Consider the following 18,960-nt stretch of genomic DNA (forward strand, 5'->3'; position numbering starts at 1 on the left):
ATCAATCCGGATACTTGGATAATAGTTCTCGACTTCTGGTATCCATGTCCATAACAGATGTCAACTAACCTGTGTTTTGGACACAAGACTATCAACATTTTTTCCCCTGATGAAGCTGTGACTTTGAGGCAGTTGCATTATCTTGAACACAACACATGTGATGCAAAGTGGCATGATCAAACTTCAATATTTTGAAGAAACTTGTTTATGCTCATTAATAATGTTTAAATCGAGTTTTCATCCTGGAAGACGAAAGGTCACACCTTGTTGACACAACTGTAGATAGCTTGGTTTGTAACCTAAGTCTTACTATAGTTAATTAGAATAATGTATATGTAAAAACTAGGATGAATATATAACCAATGAACAAGTACCTTGACTAAAATAATGATTAAATAGAGTTTTTATCTTGGAAGACGAAAGGTCACACTTTGTTGACCAAAACCGTAGATAGCTTGGTTTGTAAGCTAAGTCTTACTATAACAGAAGTCAAATAATACAAAATAAGATAGAGAAGACAATACGAGAATCAAAAGGACAAACATCAAACTAGCTATGACAACTTTATTTTACCATTTTATTCTAAATTTTATTCATATTAATGATATTCTTCTTGGATAAAGTACAACCTTCATCTTACTATATTTAATGATTCTTGGTCATGAACAATACAATATTAGTAAACTCCAATGTCTCTATCTCAATGAGTTGTGCTATCAGCTTTGCAAACCTTGAGAACAATTCATCCATGATGTTTTCTCCAAACCCGGCTATGAAAAGAGGTTCAAAAACAGCTCTGTGATACTTGGCTATGAATTCCCCTCTCATTTTGCTATCTACAACATAATCAACATTATCTTTCTCAAGGTTTGCATCCCAACCCATTTTAAAAGTTTTAATTGTTTGAAGGGTAAAAGATCCTTCTGCCTCAATCAGTTGACTTACTTCCTTTACAGTAGGATGGTATGCAGGAAAATTAAACAAGTCCAATTTCTCCTCTTCGACCAAACCCTACAAATTATAAGGAATCTTAATACAAAAGCAAATAGAGTGCAAAACATCCGACAAGAATTAGGACATCCCAACTAGTTTGACACCTGTAACTAACTCTCATTTGCCATGACTCTAAAAAATTATTAATAACAAAAAATTGGGAATATGGTGACATAAGTTATTATAGTAATTATCAACCGCAAATATTAAACTTAAAAAAGGATAATTATTTTAAAAGTTAGGATAAGTTGTTATCGTCATTATAAAATACTATAGAACTTAAATAAATAAATAATTAAAACTATGATTTATTTAGTTTTAATTTCCTATCATGTAAAAGAAAGGGAAGGTTTGACGTAACGGTAACGTTGTTGTCACGTGATTGAAATGTCTCCGATTCAAATTTTAGAAACAACTTCTAGTATAAAAACAAGGTAAGACTGCGTACAATACACCAAATGATGGAACATTTTCCTGGATCTTTATGCGAAAGCTTTAGTGTACCAAACTGTTTTTTTTTTTTTTTTAGTTTCTATCATGTAAAAGGAAGTACCTAAAGTGTGTGAAATATTGATAGACATTTTGAGACCGGTAAGATTTTTTTATTTTGGTGTCTTCAATTTTATTTTCTTATTAATTATCAAACCCTACCAACCATTACCTCTTGGACCATCTCGTTGAGTACCATGCCAATTACCCCTTGAGCAGAAGTAATGGTTGTTTCCCTGCCAATGAATGTTAGGGCCATCATCCCATCCGATGTTAATTCCTCAAATCGTGACTTCAGAAAATACTTGAAATCTCTTTCAAATTGCTTAAAATATGCTTCATAAACTGATGGACGACTTGTTCTTGATATGTAAATATTTCCCTTGTTTAGTGGTTCTTCATTCTTGGTCAAATCTTTCGGGGCCTAAATGTCATAAAGGAATTAACTTTAATATAGTTAATTTGTTTGTACATTTTTCCATTAGATAAAATTATGTGTTCATGCAAAGAGACCTATTGCATATGTTTTTGAAGAGAATCAACTCATTGCATATCATTCGAAATAGCACCAACAATACAAACAGGCCATCAATACTATTTTCATTTGTATGTCATTTCTGTTAGGGCAGCAAATCAATGCTTGTTTCACAAGCAATAGAAAACCAGAAACAGTTATTTTTTTGAGGAATGTAGAATGTATATTGAATTCTAATGAAAATTTGTACAAGGAATGAGCTTATATACATGCAAGTGTTATGTTACTTGAAGCACAAGTAAGTAACAACTCTAACTCTTATTTTCCTAAAACTTCTAACCAACTTGTAACAAACTTCAAAACAAACTAAAACAAAGTGTGATCAATCAACTAATCATGATTATCACTAATCTAAACTTGAATTATCAACTAAACTAACAATTTCTACAATCATTAATACAATAAGTTTTTAATCTTTTCTCTCTTGTTTCCATGGGTGTCATGTTTCTTAACATATAGAAAAATGATTTACAAGTTAAAATTGAGTTTGGGGAGACTAACCTGAGAAAGCCAATGAAGACAATATGAGGAATGAAAAAAGTCGATGTAATTATTTGGAAAGAGCCTTCCATAAAAGTTTCCTGGCGTTGCATTTATGAAGCATTCTCCAACATTTTCTCCTTTTTTTTGTTGGTAGAAATCAGGAAGTAACTTGAAGATTGTATTGAAATCATTTTCAAAAAGATCATTGAGATAAATTTGAAATACTGGTGATATCCCATTGTTTAACTTCAAACTAGTTTTATTGATGATGTTCAAGATATTAGAGATGGCCATTAGGGTATTTGGCCCAGAAGAGCAACCTAAATCGGCTATTTTCCAACAACCTTTTACACTTTTGTTGGACACCATCAATATCATATTTTCTTCAAGCATGTTTTTCACTTCCATTATCACTTTTCTCTGCACAAAATTAATAATTAGTTTTATTTGAATATCACATATCTAATATTAGTAAGAGTAAATAGATGAATTACACTCTCATCCCATTTTATGTTAAAATATACATTTTTCCCCCTAAAAGATGCTTAAATATACATACACTCCCTCTCCTCTTATTTAATCATAAAAATATTTTTTATGTTAAAATAGTGCAAATGTGTAATATATATTGAATTTTTAACATAGAAGAATGTAATTTAAGCATTTTATAGAGAAAAAAAGAGTGTAATTTATTCTATATATTTACTTTTCAAGAAAGAGAGTGTATATTTTAACTTAAGAGAAGAGGATAGTGTAATTTTATTAATAATAAGCACGATAATCAAAAGGAGATAATATTTTTTTGGAAAGTCAGGATCTATTGCCATCTTGTGTCAAATTTTACTTTAACACCAACTCTTGTCCCTTTTTTTGTTTAATCTACAAGGCCAATGCGTAGTAATTATTGACATTGTTTCATAGTAGTTTTAAGTTGAAAATGGATACTTTTTAGACTTTTGAAGCATTGACTCTACAACTTTTAATATAATACTATTATATTTGATTTCTTAACTAGTGTAATTAATGTGGATAAGATCATAAATTATTTGCGAAATTGGTTGAGACATTCTCTCCATCACTATGATAAAAAAAAAATACTGTTACATCATCCAGGAGCGAATAAATGAATTTTATGCCTGCTCATGTGTTTTTTTTACACAACACAATTCAGAATATATTTTTTTAAAAATAAAACAACGCAATCGAATAAAAAAATTGTCTAAGTTTTAGACAAATTCACATATTGATATGAAATAGATTTGTGTTGTTTTTTCAGACAAACTTACACAATCGGATTGCGTGTGTAAGAGTATTTTCCTTACACGGATGTCCGATATTAAAAATAGCAATCAACTTACGCAAAATAGGTTACATACATAGTACATACAAAGTAGATCTTAGAAGAAATGTGTCGGTCGGTTGATCCTACGGTTCTTAAGATAAATGAACTCTGCTACAAATTATACAGCTCATAAATTATAAAATTCTTCTTAACAGTTCATTATTGATGGAGTTTATTAATAATTTGAATTCAATTATTTAGTTAAGGACAAAAATTTCTAACCAAATAGAATCGATATCAAACACTTACGATATAGTTTTGTCTAATTTATCTAATATGAACATTCTAAAAACGGTTAAAATGTGAATCTTTACTATTTTTAATAACAAAGTGAATTTTATAAAAATAAAAAGGAAAGTTGTTCAATATTTTATTAAAATTTACTAAAAATTAGGTAAGGTTCCACCTTGATATCTCTTTGAGAAGTCTATGTTAGACAAATCGAATTTTTCATTAATAATTGGACAAAAAAAATAGAAAAAAAGTATAAAAACGTGATAAACATGTAATTGATCAATAAATAGAAAAAAATAAAATAAAGGTAGAGGTTAGGCTGCTAGGAAATAAGAAAATGTCAAAATGATAATTAAATTTTTTTTAGAGCAAAAATGATAATTAAACTTCATTATCGTTTGAGTGGCCATTGTGATATGTTTGATGTTTCTCACTCAGCTTCTTTCTATCAATACACCGGGAAGCATACCAGAAATACAATTTTAATACTATACTATTTGAGAATTTTATGTCAAATTTGGTTACCCCAAAAAAATATCATTTCTAGTGTATTGATAAATAACTAAGTTAGGTACAAAAGAATAAAACTATATACCTGGAGTGAGGAGTTATTTACATAGCTTGTTTCTCCCACACCACCATTCATGTGAAGGACTCGTTCCGTTGCCATAGTTAAGATTAAGAAATGGAATGTAGATAATATTAGCCAAAAGAAGAAAAATAAATGGGATATAGATGCTACAAAAGACACTACCGTAACAATGAGGGTAAAGCCAACGTTTACTAGCATTTATAGAGGTTGTGTGTGGACCAACCGAATAAGCAATTTTTTCTTTTATTTCGGTGATGACCGAATATGCAACTTCAATTGGGGCATGTTTGAACTTTTTGTCAAAAAAATTGGACTATGTTTGAACTTTGAATATTTATCACATTCACATTTGATAGTACAAATGTTTGAACTTTGAATATTTTTCGGTGACACAAATGTTTGTTTGTCCCAATCAATTAATTATAGCGAAATAAAAAACTCATTCAAATAGGTCTAGTTGTGTTGACTTGAAACCTTAAAGTATGGTCATCTCAAATTCTCATGTTCACTAAACAAATACTCCACTTGAACCACAAAATCAACGTTAATACTCACAATTTTGCGTTCATATTCAAAACCAAACAATGATAATCATCGCCATGTCATTCCATTGCGTTCAAAGTGCATAATTATTCCACTATTTTTTTTATGTGTCAATTACATCTTTTTTTTAAACAAAACTTTTTTTAATATAAAAAACTCTTACCCATTTTCATTTAATATGAAAAGTAAAAAATTGTTATTTGTCAACTTCATCTTTATTTTAGTATGTCATTTTATTATTTTCACCAAAGAATATCGTTTTGAAGGTACATTTCATACACATGACAATTGTTTGTCACTAATAAATTAATTTAATTATATTTATTTTATATTTTCAAGATAAAAAAGAAAATAATTATGATATACAAATTATAATTTATTATAAAAGAATACATGCACGAGACAAATGAATGTCGCTAATGAAAATAATGTTTATAAAAAATACTTCCTCCGTCCCAAAATGTAAGCGAAAATGAGTCAACATAAGTTGATGTATCTGGTATAAATTTTGAACCAAATACATTAACTTTTGTTGATCAATTGTTGTTTACATTTTAGGACGGAAGGAGTATATGCTTTACATGATAGAGAGACAAGTTTAATGTTATGTCGGTAGAGCATGATCTAAGATTATAGATCGAATATAGATTCTTGGCCCAAGAGTCTTGGCGTGGAAATTGTTTGTCCTTCACAAAACATGGATTCTTCACATTTTCTTGTATCCACATCATCACGTCCTGTTACTTTCTGTCTAGACTGCCTGATACATCTGTTCCACTGAATGCTATGCTTTGTGCATTTTCATCCAACCAAATTGATGGTTTATTATTTATTTTTACTATATTTGATACACGTAAAACACATGTAGTTTAAACCTTGATGCCAGGGAACCGAGACAAGACTAGCTCGAGAGCATAATACAAATTTAAATAAATATAGGAATCTATTGTCAGAGATGCTGAACTAGGTGACAACATGTAAACTCACCTGGTTCTCATTTGTTTGTTTTATTTTTGAAAGTAAAATTTAAGTTATTGATAAATCACCATAAGAAGACACGAGATGTATCAACATAAGAATTTAGTTGTTCTTGCAATTCTGCACCTAGAAATCAATGTAACTTCAGATTTGGTGCAAGCACAGAAATTATGAAATGGTCTTGCCTTGCCTCTCTTTAGAATAGTCACCGCATGTTTAGGCCATAGGTACTTATGATAGTTGAATTCTATTATGTTAGTTGACACTCTAAACCGACTATATGTTTATGTTTCTCATCAATTCTATGGTCCACAAGTGAGATAATAAGCCTGCATCATTAACAAGTTATTTTTCACCCTTAAATCAATAATCAAACATTAAATCAAATGAGATGTGATGTGATTTATTGATCCAATGGTGAAAAAGACACTTGTTCATGGTGGAAGACCATTTTACTTTTGCATGTTAGACAAAGCTTCTGTTTCTTATTTGCCACCTTACAAAAACGGTTCGTCATTTACAAGAGTAAAACGTGCTTCTAACTTGCTATTTCAAAGTTGTAATTCTCTATTGGTAGTTGTTATTGCTATTGATTCTTGATTATTAGCTATTTGTTGATATTTTGTGATTCTTAATTGTTGTTTTGTAGTGTATATGATTATAATTATAATTATAAGTTGGCCTTATATAGTTGTACCCCTTGATTCAGGGTCCTAGGTACGACATTGATGCCACACATAAACACGTTAAATGCATTTTTGGCATAGTGTTAGACCAAGTGCAATGGGGCAAGCAAAAAGGGTTAATAGTGTTTTTTGCCCCTGTAATATAGTGCACTTTTGGGTTTAGCCCCTGTAAAAAAAAAATTAGATTCCACCATTGAAAAATGAAGATTCTTCAGGATTGACCCCTGACCCCAATGAGTCAGCAGAATCTTTGACGTGGCACCTATGTGGCTTTTTCTTTTTTTTTTCATTTTTTTTTGCTTGCCACGCGTATAAAATAGTTTACACGTAATTTATATTTTAAAAAAATTCAAAAATAAAATAAAAGTCAAAAAAACGAATTTTTTTTTTAAAAATCTAAAAATTAATTTTCAAAATTTTAAAAAATCCAAAAAAATTCAAAATATTTTTTTAAATTAAAAAATCGAAAAAAATTAAAAAACATTCAGATTATATTTGAAATAAAAAAGTTTTTTTAAATTTTTTCTACAAAAAATAAAAATTCTGGAAAATATTTAATTTTTAAAAATCTGGATATAAATGTTTTTAAACTCCAATTATAAAATCTGCAACTTTTATGATATCTTTTTTGAAATTAAAAAAAATTGAAATTAGGAATATTTAAAAAAAATTATGGAACTTAATTTTTCAAAATAAATAAATTAGACAATATTATATTTATTGAAGTTTTTATAAATATTTTTTTTATTCAGTTCCAAATTTTTTTATAAAATTCTTCCTAATTTCGGATTCTTTAATTATGTAAAAGAATTTATTATGAATTCTTTCTAATTCTTTAATTTTGAAAAAGAATTTAGAAAAATTATGGATTAAAATATTCAAAAAAATATGAAATTAAGATTTTGAAATTTAAAATAAAATCAAATTTTTCATTTTGAAAATTAAATTTCAAAAATCTGAATGTTTTTTCTGATTTTAAAAAAGAAATTTTCAAAATATCATATTTAAAAAATTAAAAAGATTAATCATTTTTAAAAAAATGAAATTTTTAGATTAATCATATTTACAAAAAAAAATTAAAAAACGAAAAAAATCTTAAAAATTATAGAAAAATTAATAAAAATGAAAAAAAAGAAAATAATTCTGAATAAATAAAAAAAACTGAAATAATTAGTAAAAATGATTAAAAAATCTGGAAAATTTTAAAAAAATTATGGAAAAGAATCTAAATTTTTATTTTTTGTTAAAATATTTCCAGATTCATATATATGAAAAAATTCTGGATATATGATTTTGTTTCTATATATATTAATTTTTAGAAAACTTCGATATATATTAATCTTTTCCAGATTTTATTAATTTTTCCAGAATTTTTCATTTTACCAGATTTTTTTTATTTTTTTAATCATTTTTATTTTTATTAATTTTTCCAGATTTTTGAAAAAAAATTCAGTATTTTTCAGTATTTTTTATTTTTTTTCAGATTTTATTATTTTTTATTCATTTTATCAGATTATTTTATTTTTTTAATCATTTTTTATTTTTATTAATTTTTCCAGAATTTTTTAATTTTTTTCAGATTTTTTTTCATTTTTATTAATTTTTTTTATTTTTTTATTTTTAAATTACGTGGATATTGATTTACACGCGTGGCATAAAAAAAATTAAAAAAATAAAAAGAAAAAGCCACGTAGGTGCCACGTCAAAGATTCTGCTGACTCATTGGGGTCAGGGGCCAATCCTGAAGAATCTTCATTTTTCAAGGGTGGAATCTAAAAAAAAATATTACGGGGGCTAAACCCAAAAGTGCACTATATTACAGGGGCCAAAAACACTATTAACCCTTTTTATTTCTATCTCATTTCTACTATCAATTATACAATAAACTTTTAATAGTTTCTCTCTTATTCCTATGGATGTCATGTTTCTTAATATATAGAATATGATTTACAAGTTAAAATTAGGTTTGGGGCAGCTAACCTGAGAAAGCCAATAAGACTAGAAGACGAATGAAAAAAGTTGATGTAATTATTTGGAAAGAGCCTTCCATAAAAATTTCCTGGTGTTGCACTTATGAAGCATTCTCCAACATTTTCTCCTTTTTCTTGTTGGTAGAAATCAGGAAGGAACTTGAAGATTGTATTGAAACCATTTTCAAATAGATCATTGAGATAAATTTGAAATACAGGTGATATCCCATTGTTTAACTTCAAGCTAATTTTGTGGATGATGTTCAAAATATTAGAGATGACCATAAGTGCATTTGGTCATCAATATCATATTTTCTTCAACCTAAATCGGCTATTTTCCAACAACCCTGGACATTTTTGTTGGACACCATCAATATCATATTTTCTTCGAGTATGGTTTTCACTTCCATTATAATTTTTCTCTGCAATTAACAATTAGTTTTATTTTTATTCAAAAAAAAAACAATTAGTTTTATTTGAATATCACATACCTAATATTAGTAATAAGCACATTGATCAAAAGGAGATGATATTTTTGGCTTAATACATCCCCAAGTCCCTTAACTTATTTTTTCTTCTCACTTCAGTCCCTTAACTATTAAATGTGTCAATTTGGTCCTGTAAGTCCTCTTCCGTTTACTTAGTTGGTCCAATTTTATTAATTTTAAATCCCTACCGTTAGATCAAGGAAGTTCATCATATCTTACCGTGTACCACCAACACCTAAGTATCTGAAATTTAATTTTTAAAAATAATATAAATCCATTTATATTAATTTAGAAATAAAAAAATCTAAAAAATTGTAAAATTAATTTTCAAAAATAAAAAAAATTCTAAAAAAATTGAAAAAATTGGAAAATTAATTTTCAAAAATAAAAAAAATTCTAAAAAATTGGAAAATGTCTATTATACCCCTTCCTTCTTCTTCTTTCTTCCTTCTTCCTTCTCTTCATCCACCACCAGCATCTTCTTCTTCCCTCTCCTCTTATTCACCATTTCCGTCCTGTCCTTCAACAACTCCACCGCATCCCATCCTTCCCTTCCAACCCCAAAAACTAACACCATCACCCTCTTCTTCTCTAACAGCCGCACTGTTTCACCTTCTTCACTACCCACCATCACGACCTTCCTCCGCCCACCACACGACCCAAACAACCCTTCTGCCGCCCTCAAAATGAACAACAACCCAACAAAGGGTTTGCTCGCCGTCGTCGACCCTTTATAGGGGTTCATTTCTTCATCTTTATTACACCACAACAACAACAAACTCTCTTTGCCCAAAATAAAACCCCATCTTCAGATCTGGGTATTATAGTTTTCTTAATTTTTTTTTGTTAATTTTGCTGGTTGTGTTGTTGTTGCGTTCGCCATTGTGGTGTTTGGCAATGTAAATTGGGGTTATTTTGATTCGAAAATGGTCATTCTGGGTTTTGATGAAAGAATGCAATGTTGTTGTTTGAGGTAGGTGATGGTGGAGTTGATGTAGATTTGGTGATTTTAGGTGTTTGTGTATTACCGTGGGTGAAAAATGAATTGAGATGGTGTTTATGTGCAGATCTGAAAATTGTGGATGAAGATTAATGTGTGGATGAAGATTAATTGTGGATGAAGATTATTGGTGATTCTGCAAGCCTTGTTGTTGTTGCTGTTGGGGGTAAGAAGAAGAAAGAAGAAGAAATAAGTCAGGGGCATGGTTGTCATTTCACGCGTTTCTTGGATCACTAAGGGTAAAAGGGTCACTTTTCATCTATTAAATTTCAGATACTTAGGTGTTGGTGGTACACGGTAAGATATGATGAACTTCCTTGATCCAACGGTAGGGATTTAAAATTAATAAAATTGGACCAACTAAGTAAACGGAAGAGGACTTACAGGACCAAATTGACACATTTAATAGTTAAGGGACTGAAGTGAGAAGAAAAAATAAGTTAAGGGACCTGGGGATATATTAAGCCGATATTTTTTGTGAGGAGTCAGGATCTATTGCCATCGTCAAATTTTACTTTAACACCAAATCCCGTCCCTTTGTATTTTGTTTAACATATAGCCCAATATTTACTCGTTTAATCCCAACGTGATAGAATCCGGAGCAGTCATTTTTTTGAGGTAAACAACACAGTAATTTTTTTTTGAAGGAACAACACAATAATTATTGACATCGTTTCATAATCAATTGGAAATTGTAACTAATACGAATAGGGATGAGAATTATTTGGGATATCCTCCCAGCTCCCATCACTATTACAAGCCAATATGATTTTTTAGATTTATTGAATAATTAATGTATCTATTATACATTATAAATAAATAAATCAAATACATCAATTAATCAACCACTTCCTCTAATAACCAACTACTTCCGCTGGGATTGTACCATTTACCTTCGTTGGTGTCCGGTGGGATAAATTGGCTAATCATATTCAATAAATCAAGAATTGGCATTATGTTACCTTGTTAGTGGAAGAAGATGAAAGTGTTTAACTTTTGTTTTCGAATAGAAGATTAGATTGGGCTTTCGATGTTTACTTATTATGCTACATGAATTTAATATTTGTTTTTTTGGCTGGCAGTCACTTCGTTTCCAATTTTTTTAATTGTCAACTGTTTTCCACATAAATTCTAATTTTCTCAAAAAAATAATATTGAAATCAACAAATAAAAGGGCAGGGAGGAATGAATATGTGACTTGGTTTATATATTAGCATTGCTTTACGACTAAGATGGAGTGGTGCATTTGATTCTCGCCACATTGGGAGAGATTCTTGTAAAATCATACATTTTTCTATAAAATTTTATTAAAAAAATGTGAATTCTACATATCAGTTTACTTTAAAGAAATGACAAAAAGTGAAGATGTACAATTTTGTAGGGACTAAAAGTTGAATAAATTTTTTAAAGGGACTAAAATGAAAAATTAACATATTTATAAGGAGCAAAAACATATTTAATCCTTTATTTATTATACAATAACTAGAGTTATAGTTTGACCATTGTTAAGACTATGTTTTGTAAAAAAAGAGAGGATATCGGATAAACTAAATTATAGTAAATAAACTTAAAGTAGCTAGCAAATAAGTTAGTTTTTAGCTGATTGTCGATAAGTTAATTGAATGAATTTGTAATATTTCGTAAAATTAACGGTTGAATTAATTTATAAATATGAAATGACACAGAGATATATACTACAAGTAATTATTAATCAAAATTTAAAACAGATTATATTTAATATTATGAAATATTTGCTTATATTTGTGTTGTGTGTACATGAATTATTAATTATTAATCTTAAATCTCATTATCTTCTGATTTTTGGGTTAAACTATTAATAAATCATAACCAATCTAAGTTGGTATAGGTTAACCTTGGGATGGGACATAAAACAGACCAAATGACACCCATCTACGACAACAACAAGAATCCCAACCCTCTACGATGTACGACACAATAGTGACTTGAAATAACAACAACAATTGGAACGATAATGACAACCTCATGTTTGGCAACACAATCTCGACGGCGGCGGTACGACAGAGTGATTGGGTTTTATTGGTGACTCGCTGCGTTGCGTTACAGGGAAATGGGTTCTTAATTTTTCTTGTGCTGAACTCCAAACGAGAATGAAGAGGGGGTGGTTTTCTATGTTTTGTTTATCAAAATAAAATAAAAATAAAATAATTCATTGAATTAATCAGAACCGTCGATTTTGACTTATCCACATGTCATGTTCTTATGAATGGAAATTGAGATTACAATTTCTTCAACAAATGGAGAAGATCTACACCCTAAATCAATGTTCTGGCAACACCAGGTCACTCAAGAATAAACTTAAAAAAAATTAATGGCAAATACGTTGAATAAATTAACCTACGATTTCTAGAAAACAAAACAAAAACCCATAATTCATCTAAAAAAGAGAAATTCACTTACATATTGCAACTGAGTTAATGAAATAACTTGTGATTCAATCTTTTAATATTTTTCAAGCTTACTCACTATGATCTCAAATATAAGCAAATATTTCGTTTTAAAATTTATTGAATAATTGTTGTATTTGATTTATAATACAAAATAGATGTCCTCGTGAGCTTAACTCGGTTAGTAGGGACAATGCATAATATATGCAAGGTCCGGGGTTCAAACCCCAGCAACCACAAAAATAAAATACAAATACAAAATAGATTATTCAGTTTTTCAAATAATTTGAAGAAAAAAATTGCTTATATTTAAGACCGAATGAAGTAGTAGTCATGTATTTTGGATGTTTTAAAGGGGTGAAGATTTAGAGTGTTGGATGGAAATATGGTTGGCTATTCCAACGCTAACCAAACACATAGACTATAGTTTTTTTTGGTAGTGACATAGACTATAGTTTTACCTAATACCTAGTTTGTCTAAAAGGTATTTTTTGAAGAAATTCCCAAAAAGGTTTAAAATGTAAACCTTTACTATTTTTAATAACACCGGAAATTCTATAATAATAAAAAAGGAAAGATATCCAATATTAAAAAGGTAAGACTTGACTTGATACTTTTTTTTGGACAGAGACTTCATATTAAACAAGTTCAATTTTTTCATTTAAAATTTGGACACATAAAAAAGTGATAAACATGTAATTGATCTATGAATAAAACAATACATAAAGGAGAGGTTAGGCTGCTTTAAAATAATAAAATGTTTTCAGTATCGTTTGAGTGGCCATTGGGATATGTTTCTCACTGAGCTTCTTTCCAACAACACCGGGAAGCATACCAGAAACACAATCTTAATTTGAGAATTTTATGTCAAATTTGGTTACCCAAAAAATATCACAAATAACTAGGTTGAGGTAAAAAAGAATAAAATTATGGGTTAAATATGTTTTTCGTCCCTATAAATATCTCAACTTTTCGTTTTAGTCCCTCTAAAATTTTCCTTCAACTTTTAGTCCCTATAAAATTTTCAATCTTCACTTTTGGTCCCTCTTTTAAAGTAAACTCATATGTAGAATTCATATTATTTAATAAAAATTTTCAGAAAAATTCAAAATATTATAAGAATCACTCCAAAAAAAATCAGAATTTTTTAACAAAACATGAATTTAATATGAATTTTTATATTTTTTACTGTTAAAAATTCATATTTAATTTGTGTTTTGTTAAAAAAATCTACTTTTTTTAGAATATTTTACACATTTCTGCACAATTTCATTAAAAAATACAAAAATTAAATTAAAAATAGGGACAAAAAGTAGTGATTGAAAATTTTATAGGGACTAAAAGTCGAAGGAAAATTTTAGAGGGACTAAAATGAAAAGTTGACATATTTATAAAGACTAAAAACATATTTAACCCTAAAATTATATACTCCAGATATATAATTTTATTCTTTTTTACCTCAATAAAAAATACCTGGAGTGAGGAATTATTTACATAGCTTGTTTCTCCCACACCACCCTTCATGTGAAGGATTCCTTCCGTTGCCATAATTAAGATTAAGAAATGGAATGTAGATAATATTAGCCAAAAGAAGATAAATAAATGGGATATAGATGCTACACAAGACACTACCGTAACAATGAGGGTAAAGCCAACGTTTATTAGCATTTATTTTATTTTTTTGACAAATGTTTATTAGCATTTATAAGTTTATTAGCATTTATAATAAGCAACGGAATAAGCAACTTTAATTAATTGGGCTACGTTTGAATAGTTTTGATGAAACAAAATTTCATCTCATTATTGAACAAAGATAGAAAATATATCATGTCTGCACAAGTTAACATGTGTCCTAAGGACACAAGTTAACATGATCCAAAAACATTATATAAATAATTTTCCAAAAATATGACATGATATAAAAAACTATTCAAACATAATTTTTATTAAGTTTTTTATTTTTTATCTCAGGAATACAAATTGTAACTTTTACTCTCTAGAAAAAAAATTGGGACACTTTAGTCCTTAATTGAATATACGTAAAAAAATTGTTATTTTTTTTTGTTGACATGTATTGTTTTTATCCAACGTCTCAGTCCAACATTTTACTATATTACCTATGTGTGATGTGATTGAATACATTGACAATATAGTTCTTGACAATAATTAAAAAGAGATAATTTATTCCTTATACCCGATTTAAATCCATAAAATGTATCTTGTTTCTCAAACACATGAACCTCCATTTAAGCACCTTCATCACTCCAATCTTGCTAGGCTATATGAATTTTGTTTAGAAAGAAACTTTATTGCCTTTGTTTATGAATACACAGGGAATAGAATCTCTTGAAAGATATTTGTTGACTTGAAAAAAAGAGACCTTAGGGTATGAAAAGCTTGATGAGATTTCAATCCTAAAATTGTTGATTTTGATTTGACTAAACTTTGCAGCTTATTAGAGGATCAACTCTTTTTGATTCATACACGTTCTCTAAATCAATGAAAATTAAGTGAAAGTCTTTTTTATTCATAGGATACCACTCCATCATCTGTCATAATAAGTAGATTACTACTTCCACAGTCAATCTCCCAATACCAAATTGGTTATCAGTAACTTGAGTCTTTTTTTCTTAGTAGGCATTCAATCACTTTTTCCCATAACTTCATTATATGACTCATAAGCTCAAAGTAAAATCATGATAAGAAATACCTTCCCACGAGCAAGACGCAAGCTGTGATTGAAACCTATTAGAGGATACTATTGATTCAACTCACAACAAGCTTCCAAAGAATATAGCAAGTCACCAAGCCAGCTCATCAAGCATAGAGAATACAAATTGGCCTTAGACTTAGTAGAAGCTAGTTATAACCGCTTACTTGCTATTCAAGTAATCTAGTTATCTAGCTTTTTCTATAAATAGCTTCAATCTAACTAACTTTCTCTTCGGTTCAACTCTGGGTTTTTCTCTCTCTTTTCACTTTGTTCTTGATCTCATAATAAAACTGTTGGAACATGTGTGGAAATTGAGTAAAAAGACTAAACACAAATTCCCATGTTGGGTAGAACTAGTGTTGTGTGAATTGAAAAAAGTGGAAGTCCCACATCGGATGGAACACACACATTAATAGTGTTTATATAGTGGGGGTGTACCTCTAATTAATGGGGGTACATAAGCACTAGAGAAAAATATATATTGATATATATTTTATTATTTGGAAATGATAAATTAAATAATTAATTTAATCATTATTAGAAAGTACTTTCTTAGTCCCCAAGTTTTGCTAAAATATTTTTGTACTAAATATAATATATTTTGGTACTCAATTGAGATATTTTTGTATTAGATCTAATATGTGAATTACTTAATTACAAAGTAATGTATTACTTGTTCCCAAAGTTTCTCACTTATTAGTTGTGAATTTTCTCTATAAATAGAGAGCTCACACAGTGCATTCCACACACCAAAGAGTTTCATTGAGTTGTCGGGAACTCTTTCTCTCTTCTCCATTTTTTGACTTGTGTTGACGAGTCTTTCATCTCTTCTCCCTCCTTCGACTTGTTTAACAAGTCCTTCTCCTTTTTCTACTCCTTTCTGTCCCTTCGGAATTAAGAGTGTTCTTAAGACCATAGTCCCTTTTCGGTTTAATGTCCCTTCGGAATTAAGAATGGTCTTAAGTTCATAGTCCCTTCAGTAATATATGTCCCTTCGGAATAAAGAGTACTTTTAAGATCATAGTCCCTATTTGGAATAAGAATAATGCTAGATACAGCGACAGGCGTGTTCCCGAAAGCTTCCCGAGAGAGTTGGCAGATTGACAACCATTGGATCTTATGTTTTAAATGATTGACCGCTTCATAAAAAAAAAATTCCACCGCTTCATCATAAAATAATAACAATCAGATTTAATAAAAAACAAAATAACACCAAGGATGCCTTGTATTCCGGCCAGCAGAAACTTTAATTGGACAGAATGGTTTTTCGTGATCTTTCTTGAAGAATTCTTTCGGGACATATAGCAGTCCTCTTGGAATAATAATGTCCCGTCGGAATAAAGAATGATCTTAACGGTATATAAATTTTATAACAATATTTTTCTATTTGAGGAGAAATGGTGGTAACACCATATTTGAGTGGTCATAGTACCATATTGATAGTTTGGAGAACTTAAGGGTTAGAATGGTGGAAACACCATATTTGAGTGGTCTTAGCACCATAATAGAATGGTAATAATACCATATTAAAGTGGTTTCAGTATTAAAGAGTGGTCTTAGTACCATATTTGAAGGTGTAATTCTCGAACGGTTTTCTACAGTGCAGTAGTTAACCGCACAGTTGTAGCTGGGCTTGTTTTATCCTGGAGGCGGCGTGGTTGATAGTCTACCTTGCACAACTTTGGGTAGTGCCACGAAACGTCTTAAAGAGAGCGACCTGGTCGTGACTCAACCTAGTAACAACTTCGGTAGATAATAGAATTTGGAAATCCAAATACAACAGTTTGGAAATCCAAAAACAACAATAACCCAATCCAAGGCCTCGTGCGAATCCAAACACACCTATAAAAAAGAAGAAGCAAATGCACCACATGTTGATACATGGATATTCTCTCAGGGAGAAGATACTTGTTGCAGAATACTTTCATCAAGTTATAGCTAATTAAAATAATATTATTATAGACAGGGCCGTTCCTACGAATATGGAGGCTCGGTGCTGGAATTGAAATGAGGCCATAATAAAATAAAGATGTATTTTTTTTTAAAAGAACAATGTCAGTGTTGTTTTGGAAAGGGGAAAACGTTAATCTCTATTTGAACTTGTCAGCCTCGTAAAATTAAATCATAAATCAGCCAATTTAGCAATTTGAAAAACTCATAAAATTAATCTCTATTTGAAGAACTCATAAAATTAATTTCTATCAAACTCGATTCCAGCATTTAGCAATTTTAACATTCAACAAAAATAGCCAATTCCATGAAATGAAGTAAAAGAAAAACGAAACACTGATGGTGAGAGGAATAGAACGCGCGTTGGTATGTATTAGAGAAAGAGTATTTTTTTTATTAGTGGGGGGTACTGGGCTATTAATTTTTTTTGGAGGCCCATACCCTGGGGAGGCTCGGTGCTATAGCGCTGCTTGCACCCCCTAGGGTCCGGCCCTGATTATAGATACAATAATTAATCAATCATAAACTGAAGTTTACTCACATGGTTTGACTCAATCATTTTATGAATTGTTCCATGTCACTTCATATTTATTTTCATCTGTTTTCAAGAATAAGCATGTCAGAGCCTGAATCTCTAACTAGTCAAATCGCCAATGAAGTAATTAAGCATGCCACGTTTGCTGTTTTAAAACAAAGTTAAAAGTTGTTTCATAAATCCGTTAATAGTTGACCAATATTTCTGGGTAATTGAAGGCTGAATGTTATGTGAATGATCATATTTTGACTTGGCTGGCAAAATGCGTTCAAAACACACAGTTAAAATGTTAGATTCACAATAGCGTAAATGTGTGATTGTAGCCAATCTACTTCTGTTTTTGCCGGAGGAAACTATATGGTGTGTGATGTGTTAGTGGAGATAAAAAAGTACTATTCGGTAGTGTTTGAAAAGCTCATGCTCTTGAATCTAGTTTGAGCCAGCTTGATATATATGACTGCTTCATAGACAACAAATATTGATAAACAGCAGATATAATATAATGTTGTGGGTAAATGAATATAATCGAGGTTCATGGATTCCGTGTTCTTCAACTACACTTTAAGATGGATAACTTTGGCAATTCTCTCATGGACTTTCAAGTTAAATTGAGGGCATGAAATTAGTACATGTTTAGTTTTGCATTTCAAATATCCCAAGCTATGGTTTCGAATTCGAAATGTCAGACCAAATACATTAGTGATTTATCCAGGTTAAGGTCCTTAATTCTGCCATTGTTTTCTCTTTGGTCTGAGGTTGTTTTGAAATCCTAGCTTGCAGTCTACTTAACTTCTACCTCTTTTTATACACTCTCCAAGTTATTTATTTGATAGCATGACAATCTCTCATAAGTTTTATGTAGTACTGGGTACGATAGCCGGTGAAGGGTCGAAATATTTTTATAAAAAGTTTGATCATGTACTCGTTACATGATAGTAAGATAAGTTCACACCATACAATTTTTCATTATAGGTTAAAGATACGTTGCCTTCAGTTGTCGAGC

At 29.8% G+C, this 18,960-nt stretch overlaps 1 protein-coding gene across 1 annotated transcript; it reads right to left on the bottom strand.

The window, feature by feature from the left end:
- Positions 1-529: 529 nt before the first annotated feature.
- On the bottom strand, positions 530-4,879 carry LOC146909253 (7-methylxanthosine synthase 1-like). Its single transcript, XM_085728093.1, has 4 exons — positions 4,672-4,879; positions 2,519-2,920; positions 1,655-1,906; positions 530-1,011 (listed from the first exon to the last, which is right to left on the bottom strand). The coding sequence occupies exons 1-4, from the start codon at positions 4,864-4,866 to the stop codon at positions 646-648; spliced, it is 1,215 nt and encodes a 404-aa protein (XP_085584219.1). The 5' UTR covers positions 4,867-4,879; the 3' UTR covers positions 530-645.
- Positions 4,880-18,960: the final 14,081 nt, after the last annotated feature.

The sequence above is a fragment of the Medicago sativa genome, chromosome 7 (assembly GCF_051527215.1).
Source record: "Medicago sativa cultivar Bolivia chromosome 7, Bolivia_mono, whole genome shotgun sequence".
NCBI classification, from domain to species: Eukaryota; Viridiplantae; Streptophyta; class Magnoliopsida; order Fabales; family Fabaceae; genus Medicago; species Medicago sativa.

Excerpts from the sequence above, each read along its gene's own strand:
- LOC146909253 (XM_085728093.1), bottom strand. The coding sequence starts at position 4,866 with ATGCTAGTAAACGTTGGCTTTACCCTCATTGTTACGGTAGTGTCTTTT. Across the intron at positions 2,921-4,671 it reads TAAATAACTCCTCACTCCAG|AGAAAAGTGATAATGGAAGT; the intron begins GTATATAGTTTT and ends AATTTTGTGCAG. Across the intron at positions 1,907-2,518 it reads GTCTTCATTGGCTTTCTCAG|GCCCCGAAAGATTTGACCAA; the intron begins GTTAGTCTCCCC and ends TATGACATTTAG.